The sequence below is a fragment of the Scyliorhinus torazame genome, chromosome 9, assembly GCF_047496885.1.
Source record: "Scyliorhinus torazame isolate Kashiwa2021f chromosome 9, sScyTor2.1, whole genome shotgun sequence".
Classification (NCBI taxonomy): domain Eukaryota; kingdom Metazoa; phylum Chordata; class Chondrichthyes; order Carcharhiniformes; family Scyliorhinidae; genus Scyliorhinus; species Scyliorhinus torazame.
In genome coordinates, this window is record NC_092715.1 from 245,899,234 (window position 1) to 245,913,370 (window position 14,137).

At 49.8% G+C, this 14,137-nt stretch overlaps 1 protein-coding gene across 7 annotated transcripts in view; it reads right to left on the bottom strand.

The window, feature by feature from the left end:
• Positions 1-1,347: 1,347 nt before the first annotated feature.
• The window catches only part of LOC140429789 (uncharacterized), a 58,049-nt gene continuing 45,259 nt past the window's right edge, over positions 1,348-14,137 (bottom strand). For all 7 annotated transcript variants that reach the window (XR_011949200.1, XR_011949199.1, XR_011949201.1 and 4 more), the window contains one exon: positions 1,348-2,112. Coding sequence is in view for 2 of the 7 variants with exons in the window: in XM_072517235.1 (XP_072373336.1) it covers positions 1,799-2,112 (314 nt within the window). In the remaining 5 variants the exon portion in view is untranslated. The remainder of the gene's footprint in view (positions 2,113-14,137) is intronic.

A 14,137-nucleotide genomic window follows, 5' to 3' on the forward strand; every position in this document is an offset into this window, starting at 1 on the left:
TCAAAATGGAGAATGGGAAGAGTGAGTGCTCTGGGGCACAGCCGTCGGGAGCATGGTGTTTGTTCTGCGCTGTTAATTTTCTATAGTTCTATGAAAATTGCATGAGTGCAGGGTGTCTCTGCTGCTGCTCCCCAGAGTCAATTCTCATCTCTAGGCAACATCCAATCCTACTAACTGGATACTGAGCTTCCCTTCACACGCAGTTAGAAGCTTTGGATATGTAAACACCTTCACGCCACTTTTATTTGTGATGACCCTAAACCAGGGCATAAATCAAATGTGACTGTAACTATGATTAAGATGCATTTTTTTTTGTATCCTCTCTGCAGCTTTTAGACAGGGTTGACTACACCATCCACCTCCAATGCCTGAACATCATTCTGCAGAATTACTTCCATTTGGTTCCACACATCTCTCTCCTATTGTAGCTAGGAGGTTGTAGCAAAGACTCATCTTTTCATTGTTACCCCTGGAGTCCATCAAGGATGAATGCTTTCCTCTTTCCTTATTTACTGCTTGGTTGCCCTCTTGCAATATCATCAGCAGACATGGGATCAGATTCAACAGGTTTTCTGATGGCCCTTGGCTCCTCACCACCTCTCTCGACTCCTCCACCGTCTCACGGTGTCCTGACCTAGCACTTTGTTTAAAATGAGCCAAACGTTTCTCCAGCCAAACATTGATCAGATCTTCTTCAGCTGCCAGCGTAGGCTCTGTACCTTTGCTGTCAACTGAACCACATCTTATTCAGGCTGAGTCAGACTACCCGCAACCTTAGTGCCGCATTCAGCTCTGAGCTGAGCAGCCAACCCCCTATCCTATTCAGCACAAAGTCCATCTCCATTCGGCTGCACTGCCCTTCACTTTAGCACATCTGCTTATCTACTTAAGCTTGATGTGACTCCTGATCTAATATTGTCTGGTGGCCTCCCATCTTTGATCATCCATGAGCATAAATTCAGGCAATTCTCCGCTGTCTATATTCTATTCCATGCCCAGTTATGTTTTCTCTACAGGCCTCTCCTGACTGAACCTGTAAATACCCAGGTACGTCAATGTTACCTGGTCAGAATTGTGTGCGCAAATCCCTGTCTCGGAAATCTCCCGGACCCTGTCTCCTCTTAAAGGCTGTGATTGCAGCTGCCAAAACCGCACATCAGGAATTCTTTCCCAAAATCTTCTGCCACCAGTTTACTCTCCTCCATTTGGAACCAACTTGAAGCATACTTTTTGGCTGGGTTTTTAATCATCCCTCATCGACAACTGCTCTTTGGCTTAAAACCCACTTCCCTGTAAAACATATTGTGATTCCCCCCCCCCCTACTTTAAACGCACTGCAAATTGTGATTTATTGTATACATCTCAATTTTTAATCCCCGAGTCTTTACAGATGATGTTAGACATTGTGGGTTTCCAGACATTCTCAAGAAAACAGGCTACATGAAGTCATTTCACTTTTGATAAGAAAATGAAAAGATACTAAAACAACTTGTGTTGCAATTTCTCCAGTAATTTTACAACTACAAGACAAGTCCTTGACAGAGATCATTACTATCGAGTACATTTGCTGAACATGCACCCCCAGCACAGAGCATTCCCTGCCACTGCCCATTGTCGGAATTTGGGGAGGCAGAGATCATCAAACTGCAGGATTTTCCAGCCGATGATTTCCAAAACGATGAACGAGTGTTCAGGAATTCCTAGTACATACCCTTATAGATTAAAGTCTGACTGATTCTGACTGACTGGGTATAGAATAGTTTCTAAGCACAGAGATGCACTCAAGATCATTCCATGTTCAGCACAGTTGGCGCATAGCGTTTGTAGTGCAGCCCGTTTTGCAGCATTTCTTTGAAAGTGGGCCTTCGATTAATTTCGTTTGGACGTCAATTTTTGGGACAGTAGTCATCATCTTGCTGTCTCCCTTAGCCTCGGGGACATACTCGGAGGAATAATCTGGCATTGGCTCATAGGGGTTGGCATCATCGTACTCTCTCCGTTGCTTGTGGTGTGCCACTGCGCGTTGCTGCCTTCCATTCGCATTAACCACCTGAACCTTCTTTTTCTTTGTCTCCTTGGGGATGTCATTATCGCCCGAGGCCTGGAAAGGATCTGGAAGAGAGAAAAAACTCCACTGGTCAACAGCAAAGGATTACTGTGATTGATTTATGTTCTTTACCATTGTCCCAACCGCATACTGCAACTCTCTACCTCAGTAAAGGCTGATGTCCCTGTCCTTTCTGTGACTGTTTAGACACACTACTTTGAACCTGACATGGAAACAGAAAATGCTGGGGACACTTTGCAGCTCAATCACTACCTGTAGGGGGGTGGTGGTGGAATTTTAACTTGGAAAATTGAACGGGTTAACAAACAGGTTAAAAGTGATGAAAGGGATGGTACATCATGGAGCTGGCACCAACTTGCTGATTCCCACCGTAAACCTCAGTGTAGTGGTCCATTATTCTTTGTTTGAGCATGTGTGTCTGTTTACTATTGATGCTCACTGTGCTTGATTGTTTAATCCTGGGTGTGGCCTCAGAGATATGTAAGTGGACAGCATTGGAAGGGTTGAAAGTGACTAGAAGCTCAGTGCAGACATTTTAAACCTTTGTGTAAAACTCTATAAATAAAGTCCCAGCACACTTCAAAACTAATGTCACCTCTGCACTGTTCAGGGGAAACTCAAAGGTATAACATACACAACACTCGGCATGAGTGAATGAGAACAGTGGGATTTGCAGAAACTTAACGAACGACAGGCAAGGATTCACTTAAGTGCTGAGAGCAACCGGCGTCCTGTGAGTTTTGCTCACAGGATTTGTTCCGATTGTTTACTTTCACTGCTTTTGAAATAATTTCCCCTCCTTTGGAGTTTGTTGGGTTTCTTGTAAATCGACACTTCCCAGCTCTCAATGTTCAGCTCAGTATGGGAGCCACCTATGGAAATTTATCTTTGGCCTCCAATGAGCGACAGGATGACCAGTAACAGCATAGAACCATTAAAAGGTAATGGTGCAGTAAAAGGCCATTCAGTCCATCATTTCCCCGCTGGCCAAAAAAGAGAAAAAATAAACTAGTCGTTCATTTTAATCCAATTTTCCGGCACCTGGTCTGTAGTCTTGTGACAGTACATTTGATGCAGATCCCGGTAAGATCCCTGGATATAGAGCTTTTAGGCAGGATAGGGAGGGGGATAGAAATGACTGGAGGTGTAGCATCCTTGGCCAAGGAATCAATTACAGCTGTGAGGAGGGACGATATACTGAATGAAGCATCAAATTAGGCCGTATGGGTTGAGATCAGAAATAATATAGGGGCAGCCACATTACTTAGGCTGTTCTATAGACCCACAAATTGTGGAAGGGAGTTAGAAGAGCAAATATTTGGACAGAATTCTGAGTGAAAAAAACAATAGGGCAGTGATCAATGGGGACTTCAACTACCCAGATACAAACAGCATGAAGGGTGCAGAGGGCGCAAAGTTCTTAAACTGCATTCTAGAGTACTTTAGCCAGCACATAACAAGCAAGATCTTCCAGACTCACCGACAGCATGGTCGCGAGCAACACAAATGGCCATTGCCTTTGGCGGGCCAAGTAGATCCCGCCAGCAGTCAACGGCAAGCAGCCCCTGCTGCTGAAAAACCCTCCGTGATTGGTTTGGAGAGATCTGGAAAATCCGAACCTCAGGAAATGAGGCAAGTGGATGAAGAATGAAGAGTAGCAGCTGGGAACCATTTTGGAAATCGTGATCATAATATGGTTAGATTTAGCATCATTAAGGGAAAGGGACTAAGATAGAACAGGAGTAAAGGTTCTAAATTGGGGCAAGACAAATTTTACTAAGCTGGGAGATGAGCTGGCGAGAGTGGACTGGATACAAGAGTTAGAAGGAAAAACAGTGTCGATGCAGGGAGAGACATTCAAATGTGCAATTCTATGGGAGTGATGTGGACATGTTCAAACAAAGAAAAAGGGTGGTTCTGCCAAATCCAGAGGCACCTTGGTTATCCAGAAGCATGCAGGGCAAGAGAAAGCAGAAAAACAAAGCTCATGCCAGTCACAAAAGACTGGATACTGTAGAAAGCCGAGAGGATTACAGAAAGGACAGGGATGAGGTAAAAATAGAAATTAGGAAAGTAAAACAAGGATACAAAAAAATGTTGGCAGGTAAAATCAATGAAAATCCGAAGATGTGTTATAAACATATTCAGAGCAAGAGAATAATTTGGTAACTTGTGGGTTGGCTCAGAAGATGTGGGCAGGATTCCTAATGAATACTTTATTGATGTCTTCACTAAGGAAAGGGATGATTCGGATATTCTAGTTACAGAGGACAAGTGTGAAATATTAGATACAATAAGCAGAATGAGAGAGGAGGGAGTGGCATCCTTGAAGATGGTGGCGGCTAATTATTGCAAACAATTCACGGAATCACCAAAAGATACAGTGCAGAAAAGGCTCTTCAGCCGATCGACTTTGCACCGCCGCATGAAAGGCAGCTGATCTGCCAATCCTAATCCAATTTGTCAGCATTTGGCCCATAGCTCGAATGCCAAGACATGGCAAGTGCTCATCCAGGTACTTTTTAAAGGATGTGAGGCTACCCGCCTCTACCGCCCTCCCAGGCAGTGCAGTGCGTTCCAGACCGTCACCAGCCTCTGAGTAAAAAGGTTTTCCTCAAATCCCACTAAACCTCTTGCCCCTCAACTTGAACTTGTGTCTCCCTCGTAACCGCCCCTTCAACTAAGGGGAACGGCTTTTCCCTGTCCACCTGTCCATGCCCCTCATGATCTTGTACACCTCGATCAGGTCGCCCCCCCAGTCTTCTCGGCTCCAGCGAAAACAACCCAAGCCTATCCAACCTCTCTTCATAACTAAAATGTTCCATCCCAGGCAACATCCTGGTGAATCTTCTCTGCACCCTCTCCAGTGCAACCATATCCTTCTTATAATGTGGTGACCAGAACTGTACACAGTACTCCAGCTGTGGCCTCACCAATGTTCGATACAACTCCGTCATGACTTCCTTGCTTTTGTAATCTATGCCACGATTAATAAAGGTAAGTGCCTTTTTCACCACCCTATTTTTCCACCACCAGCACGGTAGCATTGTGGGAGGGCAGCACGGTAGCATTGTGGATAGCACAATTGCTTCACAGCTCCAGGGTCCCAGGTTCGACTCCGGCTTGGGTCACTGTCTGTGCGGAGTCTGCACATCCTCCCCGTGTGTGCGTGGGTTTCCTCCGGGTGCTCCGGTTTCCTCCCACAGTCCAAAGATGTGCAGGTTAGGTGGATTGGCCATGATAAATTGCCCTTAGTGTCCAAAATTGCCCTTGGTGTTGGGTGGGGTTGCTGGGTTATGGGGATAGGGTGGAGGTGTTGACCTTGGGTAGGGGGCTCTTTCCAAGAGCTGGTGCAGACTCGATGGGCCAAATGGCCTCCTTCTGCACTGTAAATTCTATGATAATCTATGATACCATGCCCTTCTGCCTTCAGAGATCAATTTACAAATATGCCAAGGTCTCTTTGTACCTCAGGATATTCCAGTGTGGTGCCATTCATTGATGTTTCCTTGTCAAATTGCTCCTTCCAAAGTGTAACCCCTCACACTTTTCAGGGTTAAATTCCATCTGCCACTTTTCAGCCCATTTGACCATGCCGTCTGTATCTTCCTGTAACCTAAGACTGTCATTCTCACTGTTAACCACCCAACCATCTTTGTGTCATCCACAAAATTACTGATCCTACCCCCACATAGTTATTCATATAAATGACGAATAATAGGGGACCCAGCACAGATCCCTGTGGTCAGCCACTGGGCATTGGGTTCCAGTCACTAAAGCAGCCGTTGTCATCACCGTCTGTTTCCTACAGCTCAGCCAGCTCTGAATCCACTTTATCAAGTTCCCCTGTACCCCATGTGCATTTGCCTTCTTATAAGTCTCCCATGAAGGACCTTGTCGAATGCTTTGCTGAAATCCATGTATTAAACTGCACGACCCTCATCTACACATTTTAGTCACGTGCTCAAGAACTTCAATCAAATATGTTAGGCATGACAGCACCCTTGACAAAGCTATGCTGACTATTCCTGATCGAAAGCCGACTCTCCAAGTCTCACCAAGAACCTTGGGCGGGATTCTATAACCCCGCGCCAGGTTGGAGAATCGGCGGGGGGGGGGGGGGGGGGGGCGGGCGCGTGAATCACGCGGCGCCGCTCCGACGCCGGTCTACCGATAATCCGGCGACCGGAGAATCGGCACCAACGGCGCCGGCACAGTCGACGCGGCGTCGGTCGGTGGCCGCTCGACGCGGCCCCCCGCCGATTCTCTGCACTTGACATGCCGAACGACCGCCGAGTTCGGCCGAGCCCCGCCGACATTGTTCGCGTGTGGTCCTAACCAGCGGGACCTCGCCGTTTATGCTGCAGGAGCCGTCCTGGTGTGGGGGAGGGGGGATCCGACTCCGGGAGGGGGGCCTCCATGGTGGCCAGGTCCACGGTCGGGGCCTACCGATCGGCGGACAGGCTTATCCTGGGGGGACCCTATGTACCTCCGCGCCGTGCCTATGTAGGGCTCCACCATGTTGCCCAGGGGCTGGCGTGGAGAAGGCAACCCACGCGCATACGCAAACTTGCACCGGCCATGGCACACATGCGTGGACCCGCGCCGGCCGTTCAGGGGCCCGTATTGGCAGCTGGAGCTGCGTGAAGCACTCCAGTGCCGTGCTGGCCCCCTGTGCAGTGCAGCATCGCTGCTCCTAGGGGCCAGATGACGACGTCGTAAAACGCTCCGGCGTTTACGACGACGTCAACACTTAGACCCATTTTTGGAGAATCCCCCTAGTCTCTCCAAATAATTTTCTCCATTAGTTTCCCCAACACTGTCATGAGACTCCCTGGCCTGTAGTTCCCTGGCTTAACCAGACAGCCTTTCTTAAATAGTGGGACCACATTTGCGGTTCTCCAGTTCTCTGGCCAGAGAAGAATTTACAATTTGGATCAAGGCCCCTGCAATCTCCTCCCTCAGGAATAGTCAATGTGTTTCTCTTTGGAGAAGATCGTGTCTTACTACCTTAATAGAATTTTTTGAGGAAGTATCAAGGGTGATTGACAAGGGTAATGCTGTGGATATTGTCCACCTGGATTTCAGTAACACATTTGACATGGCATACACTAGAACTGTCAAGTCAAGAAGGTGCTAAAATCATTAACATCTATGTCTTCATACATTTGTGTTCATTGACATCGGTCAATGTGAGTCAATTTTATATACCATGTCATTGTGTGATATTTCGTTCTGTCACAGGTAGCAGAGGGGGTCCCATCTCGCCATCTCCAATGTTCAGATAGTCCTCAACTCATTTTAACTCCAGTAACTCCACCTCTGTAGCAGTCAGCATGGGGATGGCCAGAGGGCCACCTCTAGTCACCTGCCCTCTGTTGATCTTGTCATGATATTCAGGTAAACATCATAGCACATACATACTGATGGACAGATCAACGGACCAATCAACACACACAACACGACAGCCAATCACAGGCAAGAGCATACACAGTACAAAATAGGGAACACAACACTTCCTGGGCACTCGAGCAGGAGACAGCTCAGGGCACAGAGCTCATAGCAAGCCACTCAGACATCCACCATGTGCTGAGTGCCACTACACGATAGAATTAGGAATAGGTGCACAGAATCAAGGGTCATGATCGAACCTCAGTAAACAGTTTACCAGTGTAAATAGATGTTTGAAATAAAACTGCGTTGTACCATTCGCAACCGTGTTGGCTCGTCTGTGTAGCAGAGTGCCGAACACTTCAGTTCTCTTCTCTCTTGGAAGTCTAGGATTTTGGATAGGCCTGCCTAGCGTATGGGCGTGTGTGTTGGGGGGGGGGGGGGGGGGGGTGGCGGTTGGCTGGGGAGGCTGGCATTTAGATGGAAACGTTAAATGGGTGTGGAGTGCCTTCAATGTGTACAAGGTGCCCTCCCAAATGACGTTCTCCCCCTTGGTGCTCGACAGTATTCTCTGCAGTGGAAGGTGTCGGGTTGTCCACCTTGCCTTTGCCTTCTTCTGCCACACATTAAATAGTGACGGAAGCAACATGAAGTCATTAAATAGCCGCATAGCCGCTTAGCCATTTCAAATGCTCAAATAGGCCCAAGGAGCCAAGAGCTCCTGCACCTTCCCCATCCAGCACAGTACGGGTGACAGTTTGGGGCTGGGCAGGAAGGTGGTGAGAAGGCCATCCATTTTATTTTCTGAGCCTCCCCCCACCTTCAAATATGCTGGAGGAGGCCAGAAAATCCAACCCTTTGTTACATCTCACAAAGTGAGCAAACACATCTGTCAGTGTTCGCCCATTCTTGTGATTGTTGAAGTGAATGTTTTTAGTCAGGATTTGTAGATTGACCAAAACAATTAAAAATAATCTCAGTATTTCTGTTTCTCTACCCCAGAGGATGAATTCGGAGATCTTGGCCAGGATTCTCCCCTCCCCGGCGGGGCGGGGGGGTCCCGGCGGGATGGAGTGGCGGGAACCACTCCGGCGTCGGGCCACCCCAAAGGTGCGGAGATCCGCACTTTTGGGGCCAAGCCCTCACCTTGAGGGGCTAGGCCTGCGCCGGAGTGGTTGGCGCGCCGGTGGGAAAGGCCTTTGGCTCCACGCCAGCCGGGGCCGAAGGGACTGCGCCGGCCGGCGGAAGTCCGCGCATGCGCGGGAGCGTCAGCGGCTAGTGACGTCATCCCAGTACATGCGCAGGGAGGGGTGTCACTTCCGCATCGGCCATCGCGGAGGCTATGGCCGAGGCGGAAGGAAAAGAGTGCCCCCACGGCACAGGCCCACCCGCGGATCGGTGGGCCCCGATCGCGGGCCTGGCAACCGTGGGGGCACCCTCTGGGGCCAGATCGCCCCCCAGGACCCCGGAGCCCGCCCGCGCCGCCAGTCCCGCCTTTAAGGTAGCTGGTTTGATTCACGCTGGCGGGACTGGCATGACAGCAGCGGGACTTCGGCCCATCGCGGGCCGGAGAATCGCCGGGGGGGGGGGGCCCGCCGACCGACGCGCCGCGATTCCCGTCCCCGCCAAATATTTGGTGCATGAGAATTTGGCGGCCGGCTGGGTCTGGATTTACGCCGCCCCCTGGCGATTCTCCGGCCCACGATGGGACTTTGGCGAGAATCCCGCTGCTGTCATGCCAGTCCTGCCGGCGGGAATTAAACCTTACTGGCAGGACTGCCAGCGCGGGTGGGCTCCGGGGTCCTGGGGGGGGTGCGGGGCAATCTGGCCCTGGGGGTTGGCCCCACGGTGGCCTGGCCCGCGATCGGGGCCCACCGATCCGTAGACGGGCCTGTGCCGTGGGGGCACTCTTTTACTACGCATCGGCCGTGTAGGTCTCCGCGATGGCCAACGTGTAGGTGGATGCGTGGGGATGACGTCAGCAGTCGCCAAAGGCCTTCCACGCCAGCCGGCGGGACGACAACCACTCCGGCGTGGGCCTAGCCCCTAAAGGTGAGGGCTTGGCCCCTAAAAGTGTGGAGAAATCAGCACCTTTGGGGCAGGTCGACGCCGGAGTGGTTCACGCCACTCCATCCCGCCAGGACCCCCCGCCCCGCCGAGTAGGGGAGAATCCCGCCCCTTGTGTCTCCATGGGAACTTCACTTGAGCGGGCCATGGTTACAGAATACACTACAAAATTATGAAGCAGATCCACAAACCCATGCTTCTGTTGTGACTATTTGTTATTATCTATTAAGAATATCATGGCATGTAACTTCTTGGTTCTTCCGTATTGGATTTGTGGGGGAGGGGGGTACCCCAAAGATATGCTGGGAAATCCCTCTTGGAATTTACCTAGGTAAGGCTTTACCTGACAATTGTCCAGAAGCGCTAAATTCAACTCCCCGGCATCCTCCATGGGATTCCCCTGCCCCACGACCCAATCGACTCCACCACCGATGTCCAACTCCACCACATCCAACCTGAACTCCCTGGACACCACCTCGACCCGAACCTATTCCCCCATCAACCCAACCCACCTGAATGGATCCCCCTTGAACCAATCCAACTTCTCCCACCTAACCCAACCCCCATCATGCCAACCCTCCTGACCTGACTGGACTCAACCCACCCAACCTGACCGCAGCTCAACCCCCCTGACTTGACCCGACACAACCCGCCCAACCTAACCCGGCTCAAACCGCCCCCCCCCCCCCCCCCCCCGACCTGACTGGACTCAATCGCCTCCAACCTGACCCGGCTGAACCCCACGTGACCTGACTGAACTCAATCCCCCCCCCCCCAACCAGACCAAGCTCAACCCCTCGACCTGACGTGATGCGACCCCGATGACCAAACCCCCCTCAAGCCCAATCCAAACCCTCACAACCTGACCGGACCACCCCGCCCAACCGAACAGACAGTCTTGACTTCCAATTTTGTGTCTCCGCAGTGTGTTGTCCAATGTGAAGTCCCAACAGACGTAAATCCAAGCCGGTGTAACGGAGGTCACATATCAAGGACAATTGTGAACTGGACAATATTCTCCCTTTCCCATAGGTTCCATTTCTTCACAGTCTGCGTGACTGCACAGGTGTTATTTTGCAGCACCTTTGTCAGTTGGTTTCAGCAGTGTGCCTCTATCTGTTCCTGAGGGCGCTCCAATGCAAGACACCTGCACAGGGCTTTCCAAAGGGTTTGTATCAGGAACAACGAGAAATAGCGACCTGAATTCTGAGCATTTTTCAATGAGTCAAGTGCTGAGCAGGATAGATTCAGACCTCAGCTGGTGACCCCAACTTTGTAACAACCAAAGTTTCACGCTGCAATTTGGGTCTACATTTTTAAATTTTGCGACTATTTAGTACTTAAAACACTAATGTCGGGTTAGAAATAGATGGAAAAATCATGACGGCGTCACGAATATTCTGATGATCTGCGAATGCTCATTTTCCTGGAGAGTATCAGGAGGCACAGACACGAGGGTGTCGAGCTTCCACGAACAGCATCAGCTCCATCAGGCTGGTATCGGCTGAGTCAGGGCAGAAGATCGAGGAATTATAAGCGAGCTGCGCCTAAAACCACTTACATTTGTGTTTCCCATGGTTTAATATTCAAATCAGCTGATTCAAGCCACCACCCCCACAAAGCGGGTGCTGTTCGCTGGATCAGCGTGATCCTGTCTATTGCTTTGCTTTGGGGAGGCAGCCAGAAAGAAAAAACAGTTCAGACCAATATTCTTGTTTCCCAGTTTTCTTTTTAATTTAGACGACCCAGTTCATTTTTTCCCAATTAAGGGGCAATTTAGCGTGGCCAATCCACCTGCACATCTTTGGGTTGTGGGGGCGAAACCCACGCAGACATGGGGAGAATGTGCAAACTCCACACAGACAGTGACCCACAGCCGGGATCGAACCTGGGATCTCGGCACCGTGAGGCAGCAGTGCTGCCCGTTGTTTCAGTTTTTACTGATGTTCTATTTTAACATGTTGTTCCATGTTCAACCCTGCCACCAATGGAGGTGCTCAAGTGCCAATTAATGACCAGTTAATAGCCTCATTCCATTGCCGCTGGTATTGACCCAGCTGCAGGTGGGCCTGTCGTCATGCGATGTGCACAACAGATAACCCGACATTCGCGTTTTAAGTACTAAATAAAATTGTGTGGGCTGCTTCTGGCCTTGGGTGTTTTTTTTGAGGGGGGGGGGGGCAGCGGCCTCCTCAATCAAAGGCACTCAGAGCCTGAATGAGAGACTGGGTATCGGGAAGGATGGGGGCATGCCACCGAGTGCCAACCCCTGTCCTTTTTTGCTCACCTGCTTTCACCCCTCTCCCTGCGACCCCCACCTTGTGAACTCCACCCTCCCTACCTCCCACATTACTTACGTATGGCCTGGGTTGCTGCATGATCCTGGAAGTTCAGTGTCTGTCCTTCTGCCAGCAGTCACAGCTAAGCCAGTGGCGCTGCTAAGGCTCTGATTAGCCGACAACACTCTGTCGGTGCGACTTACACTCTCCCGGGTCTTGATTTCAGGTGAATACCCGCGACTGGTCTCAACATTGCCCGATTGACTTGTAGTTCAGTGGTTCAGTGGACCATCCAGAAAATAGACAGTGTGGGTCTCTCTCTCTCTCTCTCTGTGGCCCTCCAGCTGGCAGGTAAGACCCCCAATAACTCAACAAGATTCTGTCCAATGCGTCAGCAACTTATAACAGGGAGAGGATCTTACTGCTGTATTTTCTAAGCTCATAAGATATAGGAGCAGTATTAGACCATTCAGCCATCGAATCTGCTCCGCCATTCGATCACGGCTGATCTCATCCTGGCCTCAACTCCACCGTCCTTCCCATTCCCCATAACCTTTCAACCCATTACCAATTAAAAATCTGTCTAACAGCTCCTTAAATTTACTCACTGTCCCAGCATCCAACACACTCTGGGTTGCGAATTCCACAGATTCACAACCCTTTGGGAGAAGTATTTTCTCCTTACTTCCATTTTACATTTGCTCCCTTTTATGCTAAAACTATCACCTCTCGTTCTAGAATGCCCCACCAGAGGAAGCATCCATTCCACGTCGACTTTATCCACCGTTTACCATCTTATATACCCTAATTTGATCTTCCCTCATTCTTCTAAACTCTACTAATAATAATCTTTATTGTCACAAGTAGGCTTACATTAACACTGCAATAAAGTTGTCGCCACATTCCAGCGCCTGTTTGGGTACACAGAGGGAGAATACAGAATGTCCAAATTATCTGACAGCATCTCTTTCGGGACCTGTGGGCGGAAACCGGAGCACCCGGAGGAAACCCACGCAGACAAGGGGAGAACGTGCAGACTCCACACAGACAGTGACCCAAGCCGGGAATCAAACCCGGGACCCAGGAGCTGTGAAGCAACAGTGCTACCCATCAGAGAGTATCAGCTTAAACTGTTCAATCTCTCTTCATGCAACAAACCCCTCATCTCTGGAATCAATCTAGAGCACCTCCTCTAAACTGCCTCCAATGCCACTGCATCGTTCCTCAAATCGGGGGACCTAAGCTGTGCGCAATATACCAGGTGTGGTCTCACCAGTGCCTTGTATAGCTGTAACATCATTTCCTTACCTGGATACTCTATTCCTTTCGCTATAAATGCCAACATTCCATTTGCTTTTTAAATTATCTATTGTATATCCATGCTAGTTTTCTGTGACTCATGAACAAGGACCCCCAGATCCCTCTGTAACGGAGCACCCCAAAGTCTCTCTCTATTTAGCTGCCAGCCAGTAACTAGCTGGGTTATGTCATAGTATACACCAGTATATCATGGTGTAGACACACACTGATGGGCACACAGTGGGACCAAACAACATACACAAAACCGCAGCCAATCACCAGTGAGAGCACACGCACTATAAAGACAGGGGGCATCAGAGTTCCCGCTCATTCGAGCTGCAGCTAGCTAGGAGCACAGAGCTCACAGCCTGCAACACAGACATTCACCATGTGCTGAGTGCATCGACTGGTTAGGACAAGGCAAAGGTCTTTAGTTAAAGCTAGTATCGTATTTACCCACAGTTCAAGTATGTTTAAATAGTTAACCTTTGAATAAAATAGTGTTGCACTACTTCAAGTGTTGGTGACCTGTATGTGATCCAGAACACCCAACACATCATGATAGCAGGAGTGGTGGGATAATAGCACTTCTTAGACCTACCTGCAAGTGATCTGCCTTCCGCCAGCATTCCGTCACCCTGCGACATGGACAACATCAGCCCGCTGCCGCCGCTCCGCATCGCCGGCAACCTCGGGGCCAACTGGAAGATTTTCAAACAGCGCTTCCAGCTCAACCTCGAAGCCACGGACAGGGAGGGCGCCTCGGACACCAGAAAGATTGCTCTTCTCCTCTCCACGGCCGGGGACCATGCCATCCACATTTTCAACTCTCACCTTTGCAGATGACGAAGACAAGACGAAGTTCAAGACGGTTCTCCTCAAATTTGACACTCACTGCAGCGTAGAGGTGAATGAAAGTTTCAAACGCTACGTGTTCCAGCAGCGTTTACAGGGTAAGGACGAACCTTTCCAATCCTTTCTAATGCACCTCTGCATCTTTGCGCAATCTTGCAGCTACGGGCCCACCTCCGAC